The sequence below is a fragment of the Diabrotica undecimpunctata genome, chromosome 1 (assembly GCF_040954645.1).
Source record: "Diabrotica undecimpunctata isolate CICGRU chromosome 1, icDiaUnde3, whole genome shotgun sequence".
Classification (NCBI taxonomy): Eukaryota; Metazoa; Arthropoda; class Insecta; order Coleoptera; family Chrysomelidae; genus Diabrotica; species Diabrotica undecimpunctata.
Genome location: NC_092803.1, coordinates 101,174,767 through 101,200,234, shown reverse-complemented (window position 1 = coordinate 101,200,234; position 25,468 = coordinate 101,174,767). Strand labels below are relative to the sequence as shown.

Genomic DNA, 25,468 nt, shown 5'->3' with positions numbered 1-25,468 from the left:
AAATATACAATATTGAACTTCAGCGGTTCGAATAGTCTGATCAATAATACTTCTCCATTGGTTGCGGTCATCTGTTATATGTACTGGCTTTATATACTGATTGTTAAGAAGCTTTTTTGTGATATTTGTCCATTGCTATGGATATTTGCCGCGTTGGCGTTGACTCTAAGGCCTTTATTGGACCACCAACCGCTTCATATTATTATCAGTTTGATGGATATGACTAAAGAACTTTTAAATTCTAAATTTAACAGTACACCATGAAATTCGAAGTAATAGCCTCCATGTTCACGTTTCAAAAGCATATATGCGTCGCCTTTCCGATTCTTTGACTGTCCATGTCTCGCATGTATAACAAAATATGGAAAAGACCGACGAGTCTCTTCTTATTTGTCATAGTAATGTAATATTCACGCCAGATCCCACTTAGTTCAGTAATTGCTGCTCTTGCTAGTTGAATGTCTCTTAGAATTTATGGTTCACAACTCTACTAAGATGTAAATTAGAGCTCGAGAGTCAAATAATAGAACAGAAGAAGTGATTCAATAAACAAGTAGTTTAAATATCTAGATACCACACTCTAGGTACGGAAAGTTCGATACAGAAGTAAAAGATTAAGTAAATAGAGCAAACTGAGCCATAGGTTACCTGAATAAAACAATAGGGAGTAATAATAATATCGGTAAATACATTAAAGGCAAAATTTACAAAACAGCATAAGGCCAATAGTGGCATACGTGGTAGATATGCGACCTGGGAGACAGAGAGAATAAAAAGAATGCTAGAAACAAAAGAGATTAAAACGCTTAGACAAATCGATTGTAAGACACTATGGTACAGAGCTAGAAGTACATATGTACGACGCAGATGCAAAGTGGGGAACATCAACGACTAAGTAAGAAATAAAAGAGTAAAATGAAACGATTATAACAGCTAAAAGACAACAAATAGAGTAGCAAAGACGGCGAGAGTCGGTTCCCCAATAGAAATACGATCAATGGAAAGACCACGGAAACGATGGAATGACAACTTACTGGAGGCAAATTTAAAAACAGAAAAAAAATTCTATCCATACAAAAAGAAGAAGAAGAATGCGATTTTGTTAGGCGTACATTTGTGATTTTAAAAGGGTTATTTAAACTCCTCCACATTAAGACCAAAATAGTTATTTGGTTAAACCGTATGTATGTGTTTGAATCTTACAGGTCTAGACATCTAAGAAAGCCTACTATCCCATTGGAAACTATGCTTGTTAGGTGATCATGTTCTAAAAATACCTGTTTTAGGTATTTATAAGATTGGCACAAAATTACCCTGTAATCTCAAATAATAAGTGTTCTGCCCTATTCGTGGTATTATCGCAGAATTGTTACGCTCGTGTGTCCGGTTTGCCCATTTTATAAAAATTAAAAAGTAAGAAGTATTTACTGAAAACATCTGTGATTAATGCATAGTTTAAGTCTAGTTTTATAAAACTATAAGATTATTGTTCTGTAGCTAGTATATTTTTGTGGTAAACTTTTAGATTACCTTTGGTCCAGAATATTGTCAGTAGTTTTTGAAACGCATTATTCCTGGAAACGAGACGTGGTTTTATGGCTAAGACCTGGTAAAAAAAAAATGAATAATTGTCTTAATGGAAGTGAAAAACCTTTCCGATACCGCAAATAACATGGCAAGTGACATCAAATACTATAGTCATGTTTACATTTTTTTCCTATAAAGGTGTGGTTTATTACAAATTTCTTCCACGGGAAATAGTAATCGTTTTCGGTTCTTTCTAATACTGAGAAATATACATGCGAATGTGCGACGGAAAAGGCCGGAGCTGTGCTTAAGTAGGGACTAAATTCTGTTCGGCGATAAAGTTTCATTTTATTTTAAATTACTTAATCATCATTTCTGTAGAAAACCGCGTCGACTGTCATCTCTACTTATTAAATTTAGACCCCGCGGCTTTTTATGTTCTCAAATTTAAAAATCCTTAAAAGGACAGACGTTTGGCTCTGTTGAAATAGTAAATGATAGATTACTGAAATAGCTCAACAGCAGTACAAGAATAGTCCCTAGAGTCATTGCGGCAATGGAGTTGGCATAAGACGAAGTACACAAGTCGGAAAAGAAAAAACTTTGAAGGAATGTTTATTGATTAATGAATAGTATTTTGTAAACGATGCTCTGCTTTTTACTAATTATTTGTGTTACTAATTGTATTGTATACTTTTAATTTTTTTGTTAAATAATTACATAATAAACTATACAAATTAATAAGAGGCATCCTTTCCGAACTGTTGAGGTGGGCGAGGTCTTTTTTATCGTGTCATTAATAAAATCAAAAGTCATAAAATAACAATTAGTCATCAAGATTTTCGACTTAATAGTCTGAGTAAGTACACCTCATTCAAATTCGACGTGCAGTAAAAGTAAACAAAACCAGGCTATGCTACGTAAGACTCCATAGGCGTGCGGTTTTGCTTTCATATTTCCTATCAAATTAATAAAACAGTATGTATAATTAATGATTTGTTTACTATGAACAACGAAGATAAAATATACAATGTTAGTATTATTTTCAAGGAAATTCAAAATTAGCTTCACTACTGTAAAATAAAAAGAAACTTATGGTTTGACAAAAATAATAAAGCAGTAATTGCAACGTTGTTTTGACACTTAAACGATCGAAATCGAAACATCAAATACACTTATTTTTTAAAGTAAATTGTGTGTTAGTTCGCCTCAAAAGAAGTAACTTATTATTATGTTTTCAGTTTTTATTTGAAAAACAATAAAACTCACGTGATCCAGATTACAAATGTTACCAGAAATTGAAATCTCATTTTATATAAATTTCGTAAATTTGAATACAGATATACCTTAACTTAAAATGTTTTCATAAACGAAAATTTTGTATTAAAAAAAAATAAGGCGCACTTGGAGAAGTGCCGCCAGAAGTAAAAACTTCTTAAATTGCGTTGAAATTATGAGTATTAATATCTAAGAGCTTCCGGTTTAAACGGGGCTGCCAGTCATGAACTGAGCTCTTAATCGCACCCCATTCGTTTTTTAAGGAAAACGAAGTTTCAAACAAAAACCTATGCAAATGTCCGAGAAAATCATTCGTCAAAAATAAAAACATTCTACATATCTGACTAATAAATAAAACAAAAAACTCACAGTGTAAATTAATATTTTATTCATAATCAGAGTCTGACGTGCTGCTCTCATTAACTACGTTAATAATCAGTGGTTCAACTTGAGTCTCAATGATATTGTCAAGATCCCACATCTTTTGTTCGACTTTCTGCTGAACATGCTGTATACATTTAATAATTTAATACGAAAGCAAAACCGTATGCCAAATTTTGATTTATTGACTAACAAGGCTTCTGGCTGAGTACAAAATAAACAACTGATCAAATCCTATCACGCGATATAGAAAATGAAAGGCAAAGATATAACGAATATATTAAGATAGAAAATCAATTACATATCTTAATAGATTCGTTATATCGTCCCTTTTCATTTGCTATGTCGCAAGTTAGGTTTCGATCAGTTGTTTATTTTGAACTTAGCCAGAGGCCTTCCTTAAGTCAATAAATCAAAATTTGTCTATAGTAAATTTATTTTCATTCATAGTGCCTTATGATATCTCGTACATAACTATACGTTCTATATAATCAAGATCCTGTGTAGTGCCATTTTGGTAGTCGCCATGTTTTTTTCTATCTTAATATATTCGTTATATACTCCCCGTTTAATAAATATCGACAACCGAGTTGAAGAAAGCGGATATTCAAAAGTGGCTGCGATCAAAAGTTTTGACAATTCAGTTCTAAAAGTCGAGCTTTTGACTATTGTGAATAAACATAAAAAAATACACTATTGTTAGCATATTGTAGATGAAATGGGTAAAGAAAAAAGAAGGTATTCACAGGCACTCGAGGTAGATTCTGAGTAAAATATTACCTAAGTTACACTTTGAGTTTTTTGTTTTATTTATTACTCAGATATGTTGAATGTTTTTATTTTTGACAAGATTTTTCTGACCTTTACATAGGTTTTTGCTTTGAAATTTCGTTTTCCTTAAACCAACGAATGGAGTGCCATTAAGAGCTCAGTTCACGAGTGGCAACTCCGTTTCAACCTTAAATATTACGTTAAAAACATTTTTACACATTTAATGTAATTGTATTTTAATTCCGTGCATTACAATAACGGATTCACGTTATTATGTTGTTGGAAAACCTCATTCTAACATGTTTATTCAGTTATTTTCAGTTCTGTTATTCCTGTGAACGACTTATGCTACGATGTCTACTTCATATTTTCATATGTATTTCATAATACAGGAAAATATAGGTTTATACATCGTTAAAATCATGATGTGGGAGTGCCCCTCGTAACAATCATACTGTTGACGGTTTATTTATACTTACCGCAGCTCTATCTTGTATTTAGTGTAGAAATGTTTAGAAAGGTTTTCGAAGCCCCGCCCATTGTAACGTCGGAGGTGAGGTAGTCCATTAATAAACACAACTGACCGTTTCCACTAAACAGACTCGAGTTTCAAAAACTCGGGACTCGAAAAACAAAACGAACTGTTTTAAAACACGCCAGTCTTTAGTAAAGTTTGTCAAAAGTTGCTATTTTGTTTTATTGGATACGAGTTTGTGTTTTGTTTTGTTTTTATTTTGTCCGTTTGGTGGGAAACCGCCATTAGATATTACATTTAATTTTAAAACAATTTTTACATATTTAATTTAATTTTATTAATTCAATGCATTACAATAACGAATTCGCATATTATGTTGTTGGAAAACCTCACTCTAACATTTATTAATTTAATTTTATCTTTGTTATTCTTCTGATCATAAAATATAAATGATAACATTTATTATAAATATAAATGAATAAATTCAAGCACTGTAATTCCCTGACGCACGCCCTGGCTAAAATATTATCACTAGAACAACAGTGGTCCAATTAAGTTATAGCAATTCTTCCGCGTACAAGGACTACTAAATGATATGGTATGCTGAGTTTCGTATACGATGTCTATTTATATAGTTTATGAGGTGGATATTATGTACGTTTATACATTGTAAATCGTGATTTGGGAGTGCTCCTCGTAATATTCATAATGTAGATAACGTGTGTTTGTTTGTTTACTGCTACTGCATCTTTAAGATAAATTTGGTGTAGTTAATTCTTATTTATTAAATATTGGTTAAATCATTATTTGTGCAAATGAAAATAGATGATCAGAATATTAAAATCGAATCGGTTTATGCAGCAGTCTACTTCGAACGAAGCACTGCTGGTTCAACAAAGCCAGTAGTCAAAATAAAAGACATTGTATAATGCTTGGATGAATGAAAAACCATTAAGAGAAAAATTAGAAGTCACGATTAAACAGCTTCAAATATAAGTTGAAATAATTCTAAATAAAATAGATCCAAATGACGAGAGCAGTAAAAAAGACCAAACTAAATATCATACAGTTAAAAAAAACCAAGCAGAGGCAGAATGGATTAGGGTTAGAAACTCAAAAAAACAAAAGCTAGGAAGTCGCCACAGGTACAATTTCCTAAAACTAACACCAAAAGTAATGGTTATTTAGCCTGTTAATATAAAACTTCTCCCAATTATAAAAAATTAAGTACAAAATATGACGAATTATCTGATTATTTACATAAAAACAAGGAACAATTCCATGATGCAAACAGGAGCCATACTAGTCTTAAACAATACGGATATGAAATGGGTTTTATTTAAAAACAAACAGTCAGGATCTATTAAGGTAGTTGCAATAAAATTACACCATCCTTGCAAAGCTAAACGAATTGTGGAAGATCTAAAGAACAAAGGTTTCATATACTGGAGATAAATCAAATACTAACCAGGAAAGATAAAACGTCACTTTCACTTTTTAAGTTATCTTTTGATAAAGATATTAAAAAAATCTATGCCGTTAATGAAATATTGAATCTAAAAGTACAAATAGAGTCTTTCAGAAAACATCCAATGCAAGGGCCGCCAGGAATACCAAAGAAAAATATAGCTACAAAACGTGTTCAGTGCGGCAATGACCATCCTGATGATTATAGAGGATGTAGCACTGCACCCAGTATTTTTCACTGAGAACGTAAAACAATTGAAACTAAAGAAAAACAATGTGCTTCGATCAGTGTTAAAACTAAGAAATATAAACTTAACATTGCAGCTTCATCTTTCCCTCCTAAACATAACCTCAAAATAGGAGACTATGCTAACTTCTTATTAAACTTGGGTGAAAAATACATAGTTGGCGCAGACTTTAATACAAAAAATACATGTTGGAGCTGCAGGCTCTCAACACCTAAAGGTAAAGAATTGCAGCATATTGTGTTTGGACACAAATGTAAATGACTCTACTGGCAAACCCATTTACTGGCCAAGTGGTACAAACAGAATCCCGGACCTCCTAGATTTTTTCATATCCAGAGGTGTAGCAATAAATTTTATAAAAATGGAGGATGCAGAGGAGCTTATATATGATCACTCCTCAATTCTACTAACCATTATTCATGAAATACATGCAACAGTCTGCGTGTAACAAACTAGAGAGTTGATTCAGGAGAAAAAAAGGCTCGAAAGTTATGGCAGAGGACTTGAATAATTTGAAATAAAAATAAGCTAAACAGTATCACACAACAGCAACTGCAAATAGAAATTGCTAAAATTAAAAACGAATCAATCGAGTACCTGAAAGAACGAACTGATAATAATTGCACGGATTATTCCCTCTGAAATACGATCAGAAAGATAAATAAGCTAGTTTAACATATACCTTGTTTACGAAAAGAAAACAGAACATGGACAAGAAATCCCAAAGAGAAAGTGGATGCATTCGCTGATTATTTAGACAATATATTTCGACCAAATCCTAGGGTAATTTATGTAGACGATAAACGAGTAGATATACTGATTCTATGAACATGCAATTGACTACTACTAAAGAAGTTTTAATATTATTCAAGAAAATCAATACAAAAAAAGCGCCTGGGTTTGACCTGATTGGTGAGATACTAAAAAAATTATCTAAGAAACCCGTAGTAAAGCTTACTACCCCAATAAATGCATCTTTAAGGGTAAGATATATTCCCATTATTTGTAAAACCAGACGTGTAATATTTATATCCAAAGTAGGACAAAATAACTATGAATTAACATCATACAGGCTAATCTCCATATCCATAATCTCAAAGGAGTTTGAAAAATTGCTACTTCGAATAATAAGCCATATAATTAAACACCGAAATATTATTTCCACATACCAATTTGGATTTCGTGATAAACACTTCACAGTTGGCCAGATCTATCGAACGATAACTGAAATAGAGAAAGCATTGGAAGGGAAAAAATTGGAAGAGGTTAAATATGCGATATGGCCACGAACATTTGGAGCATGTATATCAGTAGCAGCTTAAAAATCGAAGACAAAAGAGAGATGAGGCTTTTCAAGAATATGAGGTAGATATTGCCAGATTAGTACGATATGCTTATCCAACAGTTCCCGAAGACATGATGGAAAAATTGGCCGTTCAAACATTTATTGATGGTCTTCGGGATTATGAAATACAGAGAACACTGCGATTAGCTCGTCACAAGACGCTGGTTGATGTCTTATCCGCCGCTCTCGAATACGAGTCAGCGACGCAGATCTCTGGCGGGTACAGTAAAGTTAGAACTGTAAAAGAGGAAGGAGATAAACATAAACTTGACCAGCTCGGTAATATGATAAAAAGTATTCCATACAAGAAAACGAAGACCATAAAATCAAGAAACTCACCATCAGGAAAACTAGAACGAGTCGGCCTTAGGGGGGTATCTTCGACCCGGAACTTTTCCAAAGACCCTCTCATACTAATAGCTTCTTTGAAATGCCGTGAAGATAGTGTATATGTAGATGGAGAAATAAATGGTAAAAGGCATACGTTGTTAGTGGATACCGGAGCGACCAGAACCATTATACGCCCGAGAGTTATAAACAGCCGTAAGAAACTGTTACCATCAAGGTTGTAACTTCTGACCGCTACAGGTGAAAATACCAACATTCATGGAGAAATCCAGGTACAATTAGGAATTGGAGCAGAAAAGTTCGTCCATACTGTTATAGTTGCTGACATCGAAGAGGATGTTAGACATATTAGGAATGGACGTAATGGATTCCAATTTAATTTCAAGAATAAGGTAGTCAAAGTTGGTAACGAGGAGGTATTTCTTCATCCACATGATGACAACACTGTGCAAGCAGCCATTAAAGAAGATACAGTCGTGCCTGCGAGAAGTGAAACGATCATATTAGCGCGGTTACAGGGAATTTTAGACGAAGGGACACCTGTTATGATGGAGCCTTGGAACCATGACGACGAGGTTGGCCGAGGAATCATAATTGAAAAGGAATTAATGACTTCGGCTAAAGAAATACCTGTGAGACTTATCAATGTCAATGACTACCCAGTGACGATCAAGAAAGAGAGAAAAGTAGGAACTTGTGTACCGGTGACATCCATAATGGACAACCAAATGGTTGCAGTTGCGGGAGAGTCGGCAGCATCGTGATATTTTCGTACCGAAAGGAGGAAAGACGGGAAGAACTACCGTTGTTAAGCATAAAATTGATACTGGTAATACTAAGCCAATTCGTCAAACAGCTCGACGAATACCATAGGCAAAAAGAGAGGAAGCTGAAACGATTGTTCAGGAAATGAAGAAAGACGGGGTGATAGAACCTGCTACGAGCTTATGGGTCTTTCCGGTGGTCCTGGTTAAGAAGAAAGACGGAACGACGAGGTTCTGTGTGGATTACCGTTTGCTGAACAACGTTACCAAGAAAGATAGTTATCCTCTGCCTCGGATCGACGACACATTGGACACATTGGCTGGAAATAAAATTGTTTTCTACTTTGGATTTGAAGTCTGGATACTGGCAGGTAAAAATGGACTTACTAGATAAAGAGAAGAAACCCTCACCACAGGATCTAGATTGTGGCAATTCAAGTTAGGCCATTTGGACTATGTAACATGCCTGGTTTATCTAGATGACATAATCGTCTTGAAAAAGACATTTGAAGATCATCTGAAGAATTTAGAAAATGTTTTTAATCGACTTAAAGCTCCCCAATTGATGTTAAACCCCAAGAAGTGCTAGCTATTTCAAGGTAAAGTCAATTATCTGGGTCATATAGTCAGTAAAGAAGGAGTGGCCGTCATTAAGGAATGGCCAGAACCAACTGACAAACATCAAGTGAGAAGTTTTCTGGGACTATGTACTTACTATCGGAGGTTTATTAAGAATTTTGCAGATATCGCTAAGCCATTATCGTGACTTACAGAGGAAGCAAGAGATTACCGCTGGGATACAGACTGCCAAAATGGCTTTGAGACCTTTAAATAACATTCAATTACAGCACCAATTTTAGGGTATCCACTGCCAGAAGGAGAGTTCATTTTAGATACAGATGCAAGTAATGTGGGAATTGGAGGAGTGCTATCTCAGATTCAAGGACAGGAACGAGTCTTTGGATATTTTAGTAAAATTCTTTCAAAACCTGAGCGGAATTATTGCGTCACGAGAAGAGAACTTCTGGCAGTAGTGGGATCAGTAGAGCACTTCTATCAATACCCCTATAAGAGAAAGTTTTTAATCCGAACCGACCATGCCGCCCTTAAGTGGTTGATGCAGTTTAAGAATCCAGAGGGTCAGATAGCTGGATCAGACAGACGGATCGAACGACTCCAACAATATGATTTCAAGATTGGGTACCGGGCCGGAGTTAGCCACAGAAACGCTTATTCTCTTTCCAGAAGGCCATACCCAGCAGAGTGTTCCCATTGCAACAAAATGAAATCCAAGGAAGCAGCAGTGCTAAGAACAACAATGGTCAACGACGATTGGACGCCTTCTAAGATAAGGGAAGAAAAAGAAAGTGATCCAGTTATACAAAAAATTCAAAAATGGAAAGAGGAAAACCGTCGACTATCTTGACAAGAAATATCAAATCTATGCTCAGTATGCTATTTATCATGGCAGATAGCTTGCTCAAACGAGTACTGGAAAATGATGACGGTTCAGAGAAGAGAAGACAGTTGATGATCTTAAAGAGCAGAATAGCCGAAGTACTTTTTTAGTTACACGACAGTCCACCAGAAAGCCATTTCGGTGTAAAGAAAACGATTCAGCGAATTCGGGAGCGGTTTTATTGGATGAACAGTTCCGACGACGTAAAAGACTGCTGTAAGAAATGTACTATTTGTGCTACGAGTAACGGGCCTTATCGAAAAAGGAGAGCTGCTATGAGATAATATAATGTTGGAAACCCGTTTGAAAGAATAGCTTTGGACATTGCTGGGCCATTTTCAGAAACTGAAAATGGAGGCAAGTACATGTAGGCAAGTACAAGTTGGTAGTAATGGATTACTTCATTAAGTGGATCGAGATTTATGCACTTCCAGACCAGAAGGCCGCAACCGTTATAGATAAGTTGATCCAAGAATATATCAGCCGATTTGGAGTACTTTGGAGATCCATAGTGACCAAGGAAGGAACTTCGAAAATGATATATTCCAAGAAATATGTGATAAACTAGGCATGAAGAAAACCAGAACTACAGCATATCATCCGCAGTCGGATGATATGGTAGAACGGAGGAATAGGACAGTTGGCAAGTATTTGACAAAAATGGTATCCGATCATCAGCGAGACTGGGACCAATATCTTCCGTCCTTCTCAATGGCCTACAGATCTGCTGTTAACGTATCAACAGGTCAAACACCAGCCAGAGTCCTATTCGGACGCGAGATGCGACTACCTTGTGATCTAGAGTTTGAGTGTCGACCTGGAGAAGATGTAGCAGGTGAAGATTATGTGATCGAATTACGAAGAAGAATGGACGATGTACACGAGTTGGTCCGTTCCCATCTTCAGATCGCTAGCGACCGAATGAAGAAACGGTACGATACGCAAGCCGAAAAGGAGTGTTTTAAGAAGAACGACAAAGTCTGGCTCCATAATTCCAAGAAGCGAAAATGTTGTTTTCCCAAGTTGCAGCAGTTTTGGGAAGGTCCATACCTCATTATGGAGAAGATCGACGATGTCATCTATCGAATAAGCAAGATTCCGAGGAGAAAGCTGATGATAGTACACCATAACCGGCTGGCGTCTTTCGAAGGTGACCACGGCATAGATGAAGAAGTGGAAGTAAACCAAGTCCAAGATGTGTCTGACCTCACGTTTGAGGAATTCATGGGTGCCTATGGACGTACCGGTAAAGCAAGACATGGTGTTACCACTGAAGAAAAGCAAGATCTACTCGCGCTTCCCGATGACTACTCACTGGCTCTTACCGTCCCGGCCAGTATCAAAGATGCACCAGGGTTGGCATCCGTTTTTCGAAGGAAGTTCGGTCGAGTTGCAGAACTTCAATGCCAAGTGCCAGCTCCCGGGAAAGTCTTGAAACTCCAAGATGCATCACGTTACCTTTTCCACATGGTAACAAAAGACACTGCCCGTGGCCAACCTACCTACCGAGATGTATGGGAAGCCTTACTTCAATTGAGAGAACACGTACAAAAGTCCGACGTGCAAAAGTTAGCCATGCCAAAGTTAGAGTGCCGCCAATTAGATTAGAGGGTTATCGGAAGTATGGTGGAGGAGATCTTTAAAGACACCGAAGTCCAGGTGTTAGTCTGTTGCAATCCGCATAGTTACTGGTGCAGAGACAAAACCGTCCCTTGTCATTTTTATACAACTAGAAGTTGTAAAAGAAGATCCAGTTGCCGATACCAGCATACCGTTCCAATTCCATTCCCGACAAGGTTTCAGGAGGAACCATCTTTTAAGAGGGGGGCAATGTTACGATAAATAATGACTCATTTAAACTGTAAACATCTTTTTCTAACAAGTATTTTTTAGCAGATAATACCCATACGGGTCCCGTTACGGGTCCCGTCATATACCTGCGATTGGAACTCTCCAGAGAAGGGTCGAATAAATTCGTTGGCCACCAAAGATCAAAGAAGCTTCGAGATAAACAAGATGAGATATAAAACCGGTCTTCTTCCATGGTGTTCGAGACAATTCAAGGGTCAGCACAGGTCAACACTACAAATGTTGTAAATAAATTCTATAATTATAGTGTGAAATAAATAAATTACATTAATAAACTCAGTTCAGTATAAAGGAAACTAGTCCGGGAATTACCTTTATACAATAATTATTGTAGTGCCACCATCGTTTCTGCCATTTTGTCTACAGAGCCGTTTATTTTGTTATTTCGGTTAGCTCTAATAGGTGTGTGCATTAGTAGTTTTGCTGATAAACATTTATATTTTTTTATTTTAAACAATCATTCGATTATGTCTAATATTTGTGATGCAAGTAGTGAAAGTATTAAATTGGGAAGAGAAGGGAAACGGAAAAGGGGCGAGCGAAACCCTAAAACATATAAGAATAATGTACGAAGCTCAATTACTTGGAAGAAGTTATGTTAGTCAAAAAGGAATTACAAAACTTGATTGACAAACAGGACATGACTGCAGGTATGTACTTTTATAACGTTTATGACTATGTACAGGGTGGCGCCATTTCGATATATAGAGGTGGGTTATGTTGAGAGGAAATCTATTTATATACCTATAATATATTCTGGTAATGGTTATAAAAAGGCTTTCTTGTACAAAAACTATTATTTTTAGGACCAGAAAATTATTATGTATTTAAAATTATTTTAAATGACATGTATTGTAATAATTTGATTATTTTTCTGTTTAAAATGTGTTTCTGAAAATCTAATTAGTTGGTCAGTACTACCTTTCTCAAACCATTTAATGTTTATTAATGTTTTTTTTTGCAGACGTAAATTTAAATACATTAAGAAATTCTCTGGGGAGGAGAAAAAATCAATTTTTGAAACGCTCTATTCAGACAAACCAAAGAATGAACAAGATACTTTTTTAATGGGTCTTTTTGATGCTAAAAAAATTAAAAGACGCAGGTCAAGGAATCAAGAACCTAAAAAAGAACGCCGAAGCAATTTTGTGTTTCATGTATTAAATGGATGGACAAGAACGTGTTCAGGTATATAAAAAAACATTTCTCAGTTTGTATGCATTGTCGGCAAAAATAGTTTTTCGTTTAACTTTGTTCCTAATAAATATTGATAGACCCACTGATAGATGAGGTCGACATCTTAAACGTGGTAATGCTTGATCCGATTCTGTTATTCTAAAGATAAATGAGCACGTTAGAGTTTTTCCAAAAAAGAAACTTATTATGGTAGCTCTTACCTACCTTGATTACTCTTTAACCGCAAAAAAGATGTACGAAATGTTTTTCTCTTAAAATAAAGATCTGAAAATAAAGATTTGTCTAAAATTTTTAAATATAAGTACTACTTGAAACATTTCAATGAAAATAATGGATATAGGTTTAGTAGACCGCAGGCGGACGTAAGCCTGACGTGCGAGGAACTAGGAGTAAAATTAAAATCATCACTACTCAAATTAAAATCATCGCTACTGAATTGATACCGCAAAATAAGTAGCAGCTGCAGAATTACTTGTGCACAAGAGAAGGGCTGCTAAGTTTTACAAAAAAATTAAATATGTAAAAGAGATGTGCATTAAAAACGATAATGTAAAGATCATCGTTTATGATTTTATGCAAAATTTGCCATTACCATTTATGCCAGTGAATGATATGTTTTACCTACGAAAAGTATTGCAATAAGTTTTTGGGATACATATGACTTAAAAACGAATGCTACAACGTTTTATACGTACCATCATGAGGGCACTGCCAAACGCGACGCGAATGAGCTAGCTAGCCTCCTGCAGATTTATATAATACAAATTCCAGAAACTATCACTGAATTACAATTAATTGATGCTCGATTTGTTCGATTTTTCTTAAATCTAACCATGAATGGAAGATTTAAAATAATTCATCAATATTTCACGGTTCGTGGGCATTCATTCCTACCGTGTGACAAATATTTTGGACTTTAAAAAAGCTTCTCAGGCGCCATGACCGGGTTTATACTCCAATGCAGTACGTGACAATAATAGCAAACGCAAAATCATCGAGACCACATTTTACTGTTAAAGTGGTAGACACGCATGAAATTCTAGACTTTAAAATGTGGTGGCTAGCCTATTAAAAAAATACAAAGAAAGTCGTCGTGAGTACAAATCAAATTAAAGAAAATTTTGCCATATCAAAATCTAAACACTTAACTTATTCAAATGAGACCCCCGAGTTATAACAGTATTAGAGTTCATAGATGGATTTGTTTCATCCAAATTTAATTTGTCAAAACAAATGTTGCAGCCACTTGGTGTCCAAATAAAATGGCTTACGAAGGAAAACTGCCAATCAAGGCCAAAAAACTGGGTGATCTTATGAAAGTCTTGACTTACATTCCCGAAAAAGATAAAGAATTTTTTGAGCAATTTAAGGACTGGCCGACGTCCAATGAAGAATATGATAGTCATATGTTTTTTTAAGTTCTAAGTGTTAAGATGTACTTTAGGTCTTGTCCCAGCTCTTAAAAACGTCCTCTTGGCCTTAATAGTTTTTAAAGCCAAATTTGTTATAACACATGTCACTCTACTAGTTTCCTTCTGCATTTCGTATGTAGAACAAAATTTGATTGTTCATTAAGTTTCTAAACTAAATAGTTTTTTTTTCGTTTCAAAAGTTTTGTTTACAGAACAACTATAATCTAGACATGAAATTCCTTTTTATTACCGTCATCCTGTACCACATCAGAATAACTTTAATTGGTAATTTCCTCGGAAATACAACCTCTTCATTTAACTTTCAACTTGGTGATGCACCTAAACGAATTATATCTATCTCGTTGTGTATTTCGAAAAAACTGTTAATTAACTTTCCATTTTACGTTTTGAATTTAATGAAATTTAATGGGAAACAAATGAGCAAATGGAGAAAGTCGATTTTCGCTACTCTTCCCCATGAAAAGCTTAACAATAGAATTAGTCTATACAAAACGAAATACAAGTGAATTTAAAATAGAGTGAAATGTAATGTGGACATTTTCAGCACATTGGGAATGTTGATTTAATTTTGCAACAATTGTATGTTTAAAAACTTATATTTATGTCAATAAAATGAACGGAAATTTTGAATCTATTATTAAATTTGACATGTTTTATGGTTGAATGGATCAATTTGGGAAATGTTTTTTAATTTTTAAAATATAGTTTTTGCTTATCGGCTAAATACAAGATGTATAAATTATATCACGATTTTTCGATTTGACCCAATTTGAAGTGCATTCAGAGAAAGGTACGGGATGTTAAAATTACAAATTAAAACCGAATTTTTTAATATTACTTCAAAACAGTTTAAATTTTTTTATGAAAATTTATATTATGTATAAGCATGCCATGGTCAATAAAACCGAAGTAGCGAAAAAATTTTTTTTAGGAATTTAGGAATAAATAGAATTTTGTAGGAAAATTTTCTTACAAAATTCCTCCCCAAATTTTTTGCAGTATATTTGAAAAAAGGCGGGATGTCAATGGAATGAACGTATATTTTTGTATCAATAGCCACTTTTTTAAATGTCAAGCAAAGATAATACAATTTACAGATATCAAGTTTATTGTTGGAGTAAGCAAATTGTTGACGTATTCTCTATCTTTATAGTGATTTGACAGTTATTTAAAACTTTTGTTTAAATTAGTTGAACTGAAAATGAATAATTACATTTTTTCTGAAATGGCAGAATCACAATTTAAATTTGAAGACTTTTAGAAGCTGCTAATGCATTTTTATTTTTAGAAAGAAAAAGACATTAAATTTTTTAAAATATTGTATGTTTATTGTTAAAACTATGTAGAGTCAGTATGTAGAAAGTAGAAAGTTACTTTGAACACTTTTTAAATTAAATTAATAAATTTTCCTAATAGGCCAAATCGACTTATTTTTATTAATAAAAAATCGTGGTATAATTTTATTAAGAGCAATCTTTTTGTGACAGAGAGCCACGAACTCATGAAGGGTTGTAACGGCACGGAGCTAGCTCTCTAGATCGTGTTTTACGATGAAATGACATCATTCATCTTATAGTCTGATACTCCCTGTTAGATAACTAGCGAGGCTCTGACGACTGAGTGACTATCGGAATAAGTAGTCCCACCAGTGCAAATCAACACCTTTGGTTAAAAGAATTGATAAATTAATGGGTCTTCTGTTGTCTTGAGACTTAGGAATCGATACGAAAGGCAGAAGAATCGACAAAAGATCAAAGCTAGGATTTAGAAGAACAGAAGAAATGACTGAGAAACCTTATGACCATGGAATTTGGGAATGCAAGATCTAGCAAGAAAGGCAGATATCAGATACAACATGGGACCTCCCACATTGCTATTTCTCGAAAACAACAAGATGCCTAGTTAAACGTAATGGATAGTAATAAAAACATGATGTATGACTAGGGCAAGGCAGAAGAACCCAGAAGTAACTGAGTCGCCATAATTGTTGAAGAAGAGATTTTTATGTGTATTCAGAATTTTGTTAATTTTAACGAGAGCATCATGATGATACAGCTAAAAAGTAAATAAACTTTATGTAAGCATAAGTCTAAGCACCAACAGTTGACAAAGGAAGTTGCCTGCTAAAGGAATTGAGCAAATCTACATTCAAATTAAATATATTCTACGGAGTACTAAAAATATGGGGTTACTATTACTAGAGACTTCAACTTAAAAATTGGGTTAAAAGCAACGAAGATATATCATCATTAATAGATTTAAAAACTGTGTTACGTTTACAAAAAAAAAAAGTCCGAGTGCAGACGCAAAAAATAAGCATAAAATGTTTTGTGTTGTATTAAAACTAAAACTAGCAGTAAAAATATAAAAGAAGAAGTCTTTTATGCCCAAAAGAAACCTACGTATCAACTCCTAAGAAATCTCAAAAATAGAGATGATTATGAAGCAAGATAAATGTAAGATTATAAACAAGTAGAAAAATTTGGACTGGTAAATAAAGACAAAACATTGGAAATTCAGAATAAAGAAAAAAAATTGGATGAAACATGAAATATTAGACCCTATTCAACACATTATACGCAAACAGAAAAATAAAGACGAGGCTCTGGATAGAACAAAGGTATCGTAAAATTTAAAAACTAAACAAATAGGGTAAAATATACAGTGATTGGCCACTTAAGAAGATGGATGCAGTCATTAAATTTTTTTAAATAAAATTTCACTTACAGATACCTTAATACTATTTTTTGGTTTCTTCGGATTATTCCTAAAGAATTTTAAAAAATATTTTTGTCATTTAAATCAAAGGTTATTTGTTATTCTAAACATTTTGCTATTTGTAAAATATTCAAAGATTGGTCACTTACTTTCAATTATTGGCCAACTCATTTTTATAATGCACAAATTATGCTATGTTCGGCTGCACTCATGCACACATTCTGCACACATGACAGAAAGTTTTCCAGCTATTGGATTATAAGAAAAGTTATTTGTTGGATTTCATTTAGAATTGATGAAAACTTTTCTTACGTTTGAGATATTTTTGTGTTATTTGTTAATCCTCTTGTCCCTGCTGCATTATCGTGTTTCTTCTCACGGTCAATGTCCATTTTAAGTCTTTTAAACTGAGTTTCATATTTCTTTTCGCTGTCTTGTTTGTGTTTTGATGTGTTGTCTTCCATTTTTTTGTAGATTTTTTTACTTTGATAATCTTTCTCTTTCACGTGCTTCTTTTCTTTTCTGTTCTTGTTTTTTCCAAAACTTCTTTAAATTCTTTACCATCCTGAACTAGTTAAAACAAACTATAATCTGTGCCCATGCTTTTTCCTTTTCTTTCTGGTGCTTTAGGTCAAATCACAAAATCTGGAAAGCTTCTACTATTAAAAGCATTTTTTTTTATTGTCTTTTATAAGCGATTCTTCTTCTATAGACACGTTCTGGGTTCCAATTTCTTATGATATATCACTTGTCTCCATATTTTCTTCGAAAGGCATGTCACTTAATAAATGTTGGTTGGTTTTTGTTTCTTTATTTACATCTAGTCTAAACAGTAGATTTTATATTCGCCAACTATTTTCTTAAATTAATTAAGTAAAACAGATAAACGGAATATTATGTGAATTTTTTTTTCCATTTGTGATTTATGATTCGGATACATCTTAGTCTCTTTTTTGTTGCCCTTATCGGACATTTGATAAGGACTATACTTGATGCACTTCATGGACATAATCCACTAGCCTAAAACGCATTTTTTATAGTTTTATCTTTTAAGTAGTCTTATGTGTAACTCATTACTGGTGCAACAGACAAAAATATGTTTCATACACATTAAAAATTCTAGTGGGGTCTTGCAGAATGTAAGATAAATTTTTACTTTTTAAATATTCTTCGAATAAAAAAACCATTTACGAATATCTCCTTCTCAAACAACTAAACTTACCGATGTTAGCCTCCTCCTCGAAAATTGTCCACATAAATAGATTTTCACGTGGATTTAAATCTAATAATTCCTTAACCAAAGCTTGAATATATACTTTCCCAACTGGAAATCCTTTTTTGTAACTTGCCAATATCCATTCTTCTAAAATAGCCTCCTCCTCACTGGTCAAAATACAACTTCGTCCCAAAGTAATCTTAATAGTAAACTTATCCCTTTTCTAAACTAAAGAGTTTGACTTGTTACTTTAAACATCTGGGAAGCTTTATTTTGTGATATCCCATTTTCGATGGCTTTCAACGCAAGCGACACATCTTCTTCGGCGTATTTTTTTTTTTATTGTGCACCCTCTTTTACTTTGGGCATCTACAAAAAAAATTTCTATGTACCTATGTACCAATCACTAAACATACAATATTAGCATTAAAATGTATTTTTGCAGTTAATGATCACGTGGCCATTAGCTGTCTTAAAAAATTACACCCAGTGATTGGCAGAGATAATTTAATGAAAAGGAAGACATTCATGCAATTACTGACTTATTTCAAACATAATAGAATAACTTAAGATGATAAATTTTATTTAACAAAGCATAAGTAATTATGTATTTTGATATTATAATATTGTATTTTGAGAACGATTTCCGAAGTGGAAATTGAAACGTCAATAAACAAAGCATACCTTATAAAATATCCTTTCTTTCAATACTGACGGTCTTTACGATTCTTAAGTATTTTTGCTAAAAAATGTTAATACACGGAACACCATCTGATAGATCTGTTGCTAAATTTTTAAGGTTAGATAGTACAATAAAATAAAGTTAACTATTTGTACAGGGTTGCCATTGTCGTAAAATATTATCGGTACTCAGTGTATTCCGCTATATTTTTAAAATAATGTAAAAAATCTACAATGTGCCAATAGCTGATGGTGGCCAATCACTATAATTATAGTTTCATCGTTTATTAATTATTGTTTAAATTTATCAGAAATATACTACAACATTAACTAATGATTAAATACATCATCATCATCATTCAATCTTCGCTTATCCACTGCTGGACATAGATCTCCCTCATAATTTTCCATCTATTTCGATCTTGTGCCTCTTGCATCCAATTTCTATAACAACGTTTTAGATCGTCAGTCCAACGTGTTGGTGGACGACCTCTGCTTCGGTAGGCATCATCTCTTGGTCTCGATTCCAGTATCCGCTTTGTCCATCTATTATCTGTCATTCGAGCCACGTGACCTGCCCAGTTCCATTTCAGTGTTGCTACTCTCTCTACTGCATCAGCCACTCCTGTTCTTTGTCGTAGCTGGCAATTTGGGATCTTGTCTCGTAGTGAAACGCCCAACATAGCTCGCTCCATCGCCCTTTGACACACACGGATCTTTTGAACTTTTCTCCTTGTCATGGTATATATATATATATATATAAAAAAGGGGGGTTGAGGTTAATTGGGTATACAGCTGATTAAAAGCCAAGTGTACTCTGTTTAACAATTCATTATATTTCGCCAATTTTCATTGGCATCATCAGATGAGAGCTACAATTATTTAAAACATGGTAAAATACAATTTAATAATAGTTTGTTGTTTATATACTTACTTAATTGAGGTTAATGGCAGTGCGATTTATTTTAATACCATCAAGTAAAAATTTTTTTGTTGGAATAATGTTGATTGTAGTTGATGTTGATTACAAATTAAAATATAGGAAACAAATACAATTCAAATTAAAAATAAAACAGACACAACGTTTAGTTCGGTAAATGTCATTAACATTAAGTAACCTTAATGACATTTACCGAACTAAACGTTGTGTCTATTTTATTTTTAATTTGAATTGTATTTGTTTCCTATATTTTAATTTGTAATCAACATCAACTACAATCAACATTATTCCAACAAAAAAATTTTTACTTGATGGTATTAAAATAAATCGCACTGCCATTAACCTCAATTAAGTAAGTATATAAACAACAAACTATTATTAAATTGTATTTTACCATGTTTTAAATAATTGTAGCTCTCATCTGATGATGCCAATGAAAATTACCGAAATATAATGAATTGTTAAACATAGTACACTTGGCTTTTAATCAGCTGTATACCCAATTAACCTCAACCCCCCTTTTTCATCTACCAGTTCAGCTGTTATTTTAGTTATTTTAGAGGATCATATATATATATATATATATATATATATATATATATGTATATATATATATATATATCGAGAAAAGGAGTACGACCGTCAATCCAAAATAAACTAAGGTACACTCGAAGAGTGGTGGGTTTTTCGGTCAAAGTGGAGAAACAAAAGACAAAGTAGGTGGCTACTTCATCTATTTATTGAAGACGTTTCGCTTTCTGCTCAGAAAGCATCATCAGTTCATCTAAAAAGAACAATATGAAACCAAACATCCATAGAGAAGTTAAAAAATGTGTGTTACCTTACAAAGACATGTAGCAGTCAATGATGTTAAAAATATGAAAAAGCTTACAAAACTGGACATTTAGACATTTAGAGTTAAAGTTGTATAAAACAATTAATTGAAACTAGGTATAGTTTACAAATTAACAGAATTAGCACAGCAAAAGAACATGTGATAATCATACATGTATATAAAAAAAATATTATAAAAACTTAATAAAAAAAGGTTTTTTCTTTTGATATGTAAAGAACTAGAAAGATCATGAGAATGCACTTCCAACAATTTATTTATAATCAGTTAACTTTTAGTTTTGACTTTAGGTAACATTATTAAATTATTTAAGATTAATATAGTAATAAAGATAAAAAATAAAGTTACCAGTCTTAAGCTTACTGAATCTCGCAGGTAAATGAATTTACAGGTTAAACACCCACGCAAACAACGTGAAAAGATATGGCCTTGAGGTCAAAATGACAGAACAGCAAGGCAAAATACCAACCTCTAATACAATAGAGCGGTACATTCATAAAATGTGATAAATTTGGTTGACACCTTGTCGTTAAAAAGCCAAAAAATAAAAGGAAAAGGTGGTTAAGATCACCATTTTCCCCCCAGTGATTGATTTGTTAACCAAGAACAAAGCATGTGAGGTCAATCCAAAATATCATATATTATAATATTTATGATGTCACTGATTAGCCAGCTAACAGGTGAAGATTAATTCAACTTCCACAGTCCAAGGTTCATATATATACAGATTGAACGAATTTAAAACGGAACATACAATTTAATATATGTCTGTATGAACTGCATTTGAAATAGTGGACCAATATAAAACTTGGACAAAAATAAATCCATAACCAGTCATAGACATTGTATAAAATATCGTTCAACTATTTGTCTCCTTTAAAGGAAAGAGGAGCTTGCCTAATAGTCGGAGAGATAGAGCCGAAATTTTGGAATGATCAGTAATATGACATTTCTCTATTGGAATATATTCATTGTAACTGGGTTAAGACTTTGCCTTACAGGCGGACGCCCCTCGTGGTACAGGGGGTGGCTATACAGGGATGAAGTTGAACGGGGTCAAATGTACCACTTGCCTGCGCATTTTAGGTCTCGGTAACAATTTTCAAACTGATTTTATTATGATATTTTTATACCGATTGATTTGAAAATTTGTATGCTCACTTCTGTTACTATTCTGAAAAGCGTCAAGTAGAGTTTTCCTCAAAATTTTCCAAAAAAATTTCCGTAAATGAAAATTTTCGTAATTTTTTGAGGTAAAATCTAATTTGTAGAATCCTTTTGATTTTCTGTCAGTTATACCATGATTTTTTTCCAAAAATTTTCAAACGATTTTTCCGATAAGAAAAAAAATTTAGAAAAACTTTAAAAATTTCGTCATTTTTCTCACTCTCATTGATGTCATCACATTCAACATCTTCGTCACTTTCACTTTCAATAATATCACATTCATTATCTGCTTCATTTTCAATCACTACTTCTCGAACTGATTCTGGCATCTGAGGTCCCTAAACCATTTGAATTTATATGTTTCATCTTAAAACTCCCAACCATGTTCTTCAACAATCAATTCTGTTGGTACTTTTTTATGAGCATTTGTCCAAATATTTGAAATATAATGGGCTCGCAGTAGATGTTGGTGTAATTCATCTTGACATGGTGGTAAGCTTGAAGCATCGAAATTTTTTAGTTTTTTTTTTTAAAAAGGCTCGTTTATATCATGCAACTTATACTGCCGGTTAATTAGTGAAAATCTGACATCGTTTACTTTTCTATTTGAAATTGTTCTCGTCAGTCCTGTTCCATATAAGTGACATATGAAAGTTTCTAAGATTTCAAAAACTTCATTACAATCGAAGTCAGTTTCACCAAGTTGGATAAAAGCATCTTGAAACTTATTACATTTAGCGCATACGTCTAGAATTACTGATCTAAATGGAACGCGCATCATTATTATTTTAATATTTTAAAATAATAATGATGCAAAATTCATGTCCAAACAGAATTTGTAAAATTATAATTAACTAATGAAAAAAAAATTCAATCAATTTAAAAGTTAAAAAAAATATTGAAAATATCCACAAAGTAAATTTCAAAACTTAAAAAATTGATAATTCCACTATTAAATTGATTTTTATTAATAATTATTTGTAAAATGTTAAAGGAATTCTACAAATTGAATTTTTCCGATTGATAAATAGAAGAAATATATTTTGTATTTGATTATTAATGTAATAATAAATCAAATTTTTCTTATATCTGAACAACCATTATTTATGCAATATAAATTTAAAAACCTTTTTATTGTAATAAAAAATAAGTAAAATTACTATTTGCTATACAAAAAATATTTAACAGTTAACATTATAAAATTACTTAGTACTACTTAGTACTAGTAAATGTAATACTTTTGTATTACATTTACAAATCACATTATAAAAATGTGATTTGTTAAGTAAATATGACTTTAGTTTGAAAAAAATAAAACATTATCATAATATCATTTTAAAACTACAAAATATTCTATAAAAGATTCAGACGATGACGTAGAGTTTTATCAAATGTTTTAGAAAAGTTTTTCTAAATTTTTTTTCTTATCGGAAAAATCCTTTGAAAATTTTTGGAAAAAAATCATGGTATAACTTACAGAAAATCGAAAGGATTCTACAAATTAGATTTTACCTTTAAAAATTACGAAAATTTTCATTTACGGAAATTTTTTTGGAAAATTTTGAGGAAAACTCTACTTGACACTTCTCAGAATAGTAACAGAAGTGAGCATACAAATTTTCAAATCAATCGGTATAAAAATATCATAATAAAATCAGTTTGAAAATTGTTACCGAGACCTAAAATGCGCAGGCAAGTGGTACATTTTACCCTGTTTTATGGCTCTATGTACCAACCCAGCTGTCCGCCCTTTTGGATTTAGAGTTTTTAGGGGCTAAATAATGAGCCATGAAAATGGCGGACATATTACTTATCGTTAATTTTTCCCCAAAAAATTGCAACTTCACCCCTGTCCGCCACCCCTTATGTATCCACTCTCGCGTCCGCCCTTTGGGATTTCGTCTAGTTATACCAAGATCTTACTCTGGGCAAATTTTCAGCCATATTATCGATCGTTAATTTTTCCGAAAAAAATGACAACTTCATCCCTGTATAGCCACCCCCTGTACCACGAGGGGGTCCGCCTGTAAGGCAAAGTCTTAACCCAGTTACAATGAATATATTCCAATAGAGAAATGTTATATTACTGATCAGTTCAAAATTTCGGCTCTATCTCTTGGACTATAAGGAAGCGATAAGTGGTTTGACAGCATAATAACTGCTTGTGTAGTCTCGTTTTTTCAGTGATTCTAGGCAACCTATTTGGGTGGAGTTTTGACTTGTTCTTGAATGAATTCAGAATCCAGCAGCCCGCTGAAGTATTGGATTTTTATAATATAATTATTTGACAACCTATTGTTGGCCAACCACCTAGAGCGGAGTTGAGCCGAAATACATTGATTTCGTATGTTCCGTTTTAAATTCGTTCAATCTGTATATATATATATATATATATATATATATATATATATATATATATATATATATATTAGTGGATTTTCTTGGGCTTAGGTTTTGATACTAAGACATTTTTATTTTCTTTTTTCGAGGTCTCGGCAGGAAATCCATGCCTTTTCAAGAAGTAATAAGGACTAAAAAGACATTTTATCAAAGACATAATACGGTTTAGAAGTGAAACTTTTGACTTACCAAGCATGTAAAATTTGGTGCTAACAAGTATACATAAATGTCACAATTAAAATAATATTAAAAGCATAGGACAGACCCACTAAGTCACTACATATAAAATGTATTCTATATTTAATATGTTGTTTATTGATGTTTATCGTTTAAACAATCAGTTATTTTAACATCATAGGCGTTCTGAGATTACCTTTTTGTGTGTTTTTAAATTAAATTAAAATATATCTTCTTTAAATTTTTGACATCTTTTTTATCATTTATTGCGTTATTATTCTTTTTGATTTGTATAGACTCTAGAAGCTCCCTCTTCTTCCTGCTCTGTTCACTTTTTATGATCTTGGTTTTGTCAAAATCAAATGTATGTTTCTTTTCGTTTTCATGGTTTGTGAGGGCGGTTGAGTTTTTTTTGTCATATTTGTGCGAACGTATTCTTGAGTTAAGTAGCTGACTGTGTTTTTCAATATATACTCCATCACAATTCGAGCAGGGAATTTCATACACAACATGTGTATTAAAAAATGTGCTGTATCTCACCAAACACTGCTAATTCCCTCAAGATACATAATGCTGTAACTCCAAAAATATATGGTCTGCCCAAAACGCATAAAGAAGTTATACCGGTGCGCCCTATTATCTCATGCATTCAGTTTCCTTATGAAAACCTTTAACACATTTGAAGGATATTATTTCCGACGTAATAAATAAAAATCCATACTATTTAAAACACGCTGATCATCTTAAATTAAAA

The 25,468-nt window shown here is 33.1% G+C and overlaps 1 protein-coding gene across 3 annotated transcripts in view; it reads left to right on the top strand.

Moving 5' to 3' along the window:
• Positions 1-25,468, top strand: part of LOC140451697 (adenylate cyclase type 6) — a 3,083,308-nt gene that overhangs the window by 608,232 nt on the left and 2,449,608 nt on the right. For 2 of the 3 annotated variants that reach the window (XM_072545540.1, XM_072545553.1), the window contains exon 3: positions 12,897-13,120. The exons of the other annotated variant lie outside the window; for it this stretch is intronic. In XM_072545540.1, the coding sequence (XP_072401641.1) occupies positions 13,101-13,120 (20 nt within the window). In that variant the 5' untranslated portion in view covers positions 12,897-13,100. The remainder of the gene's footprint in view (positions 1-12,896; positions 13,121-25,468) is intronic. 3 annotated transcript variants of the gene reach the window in all.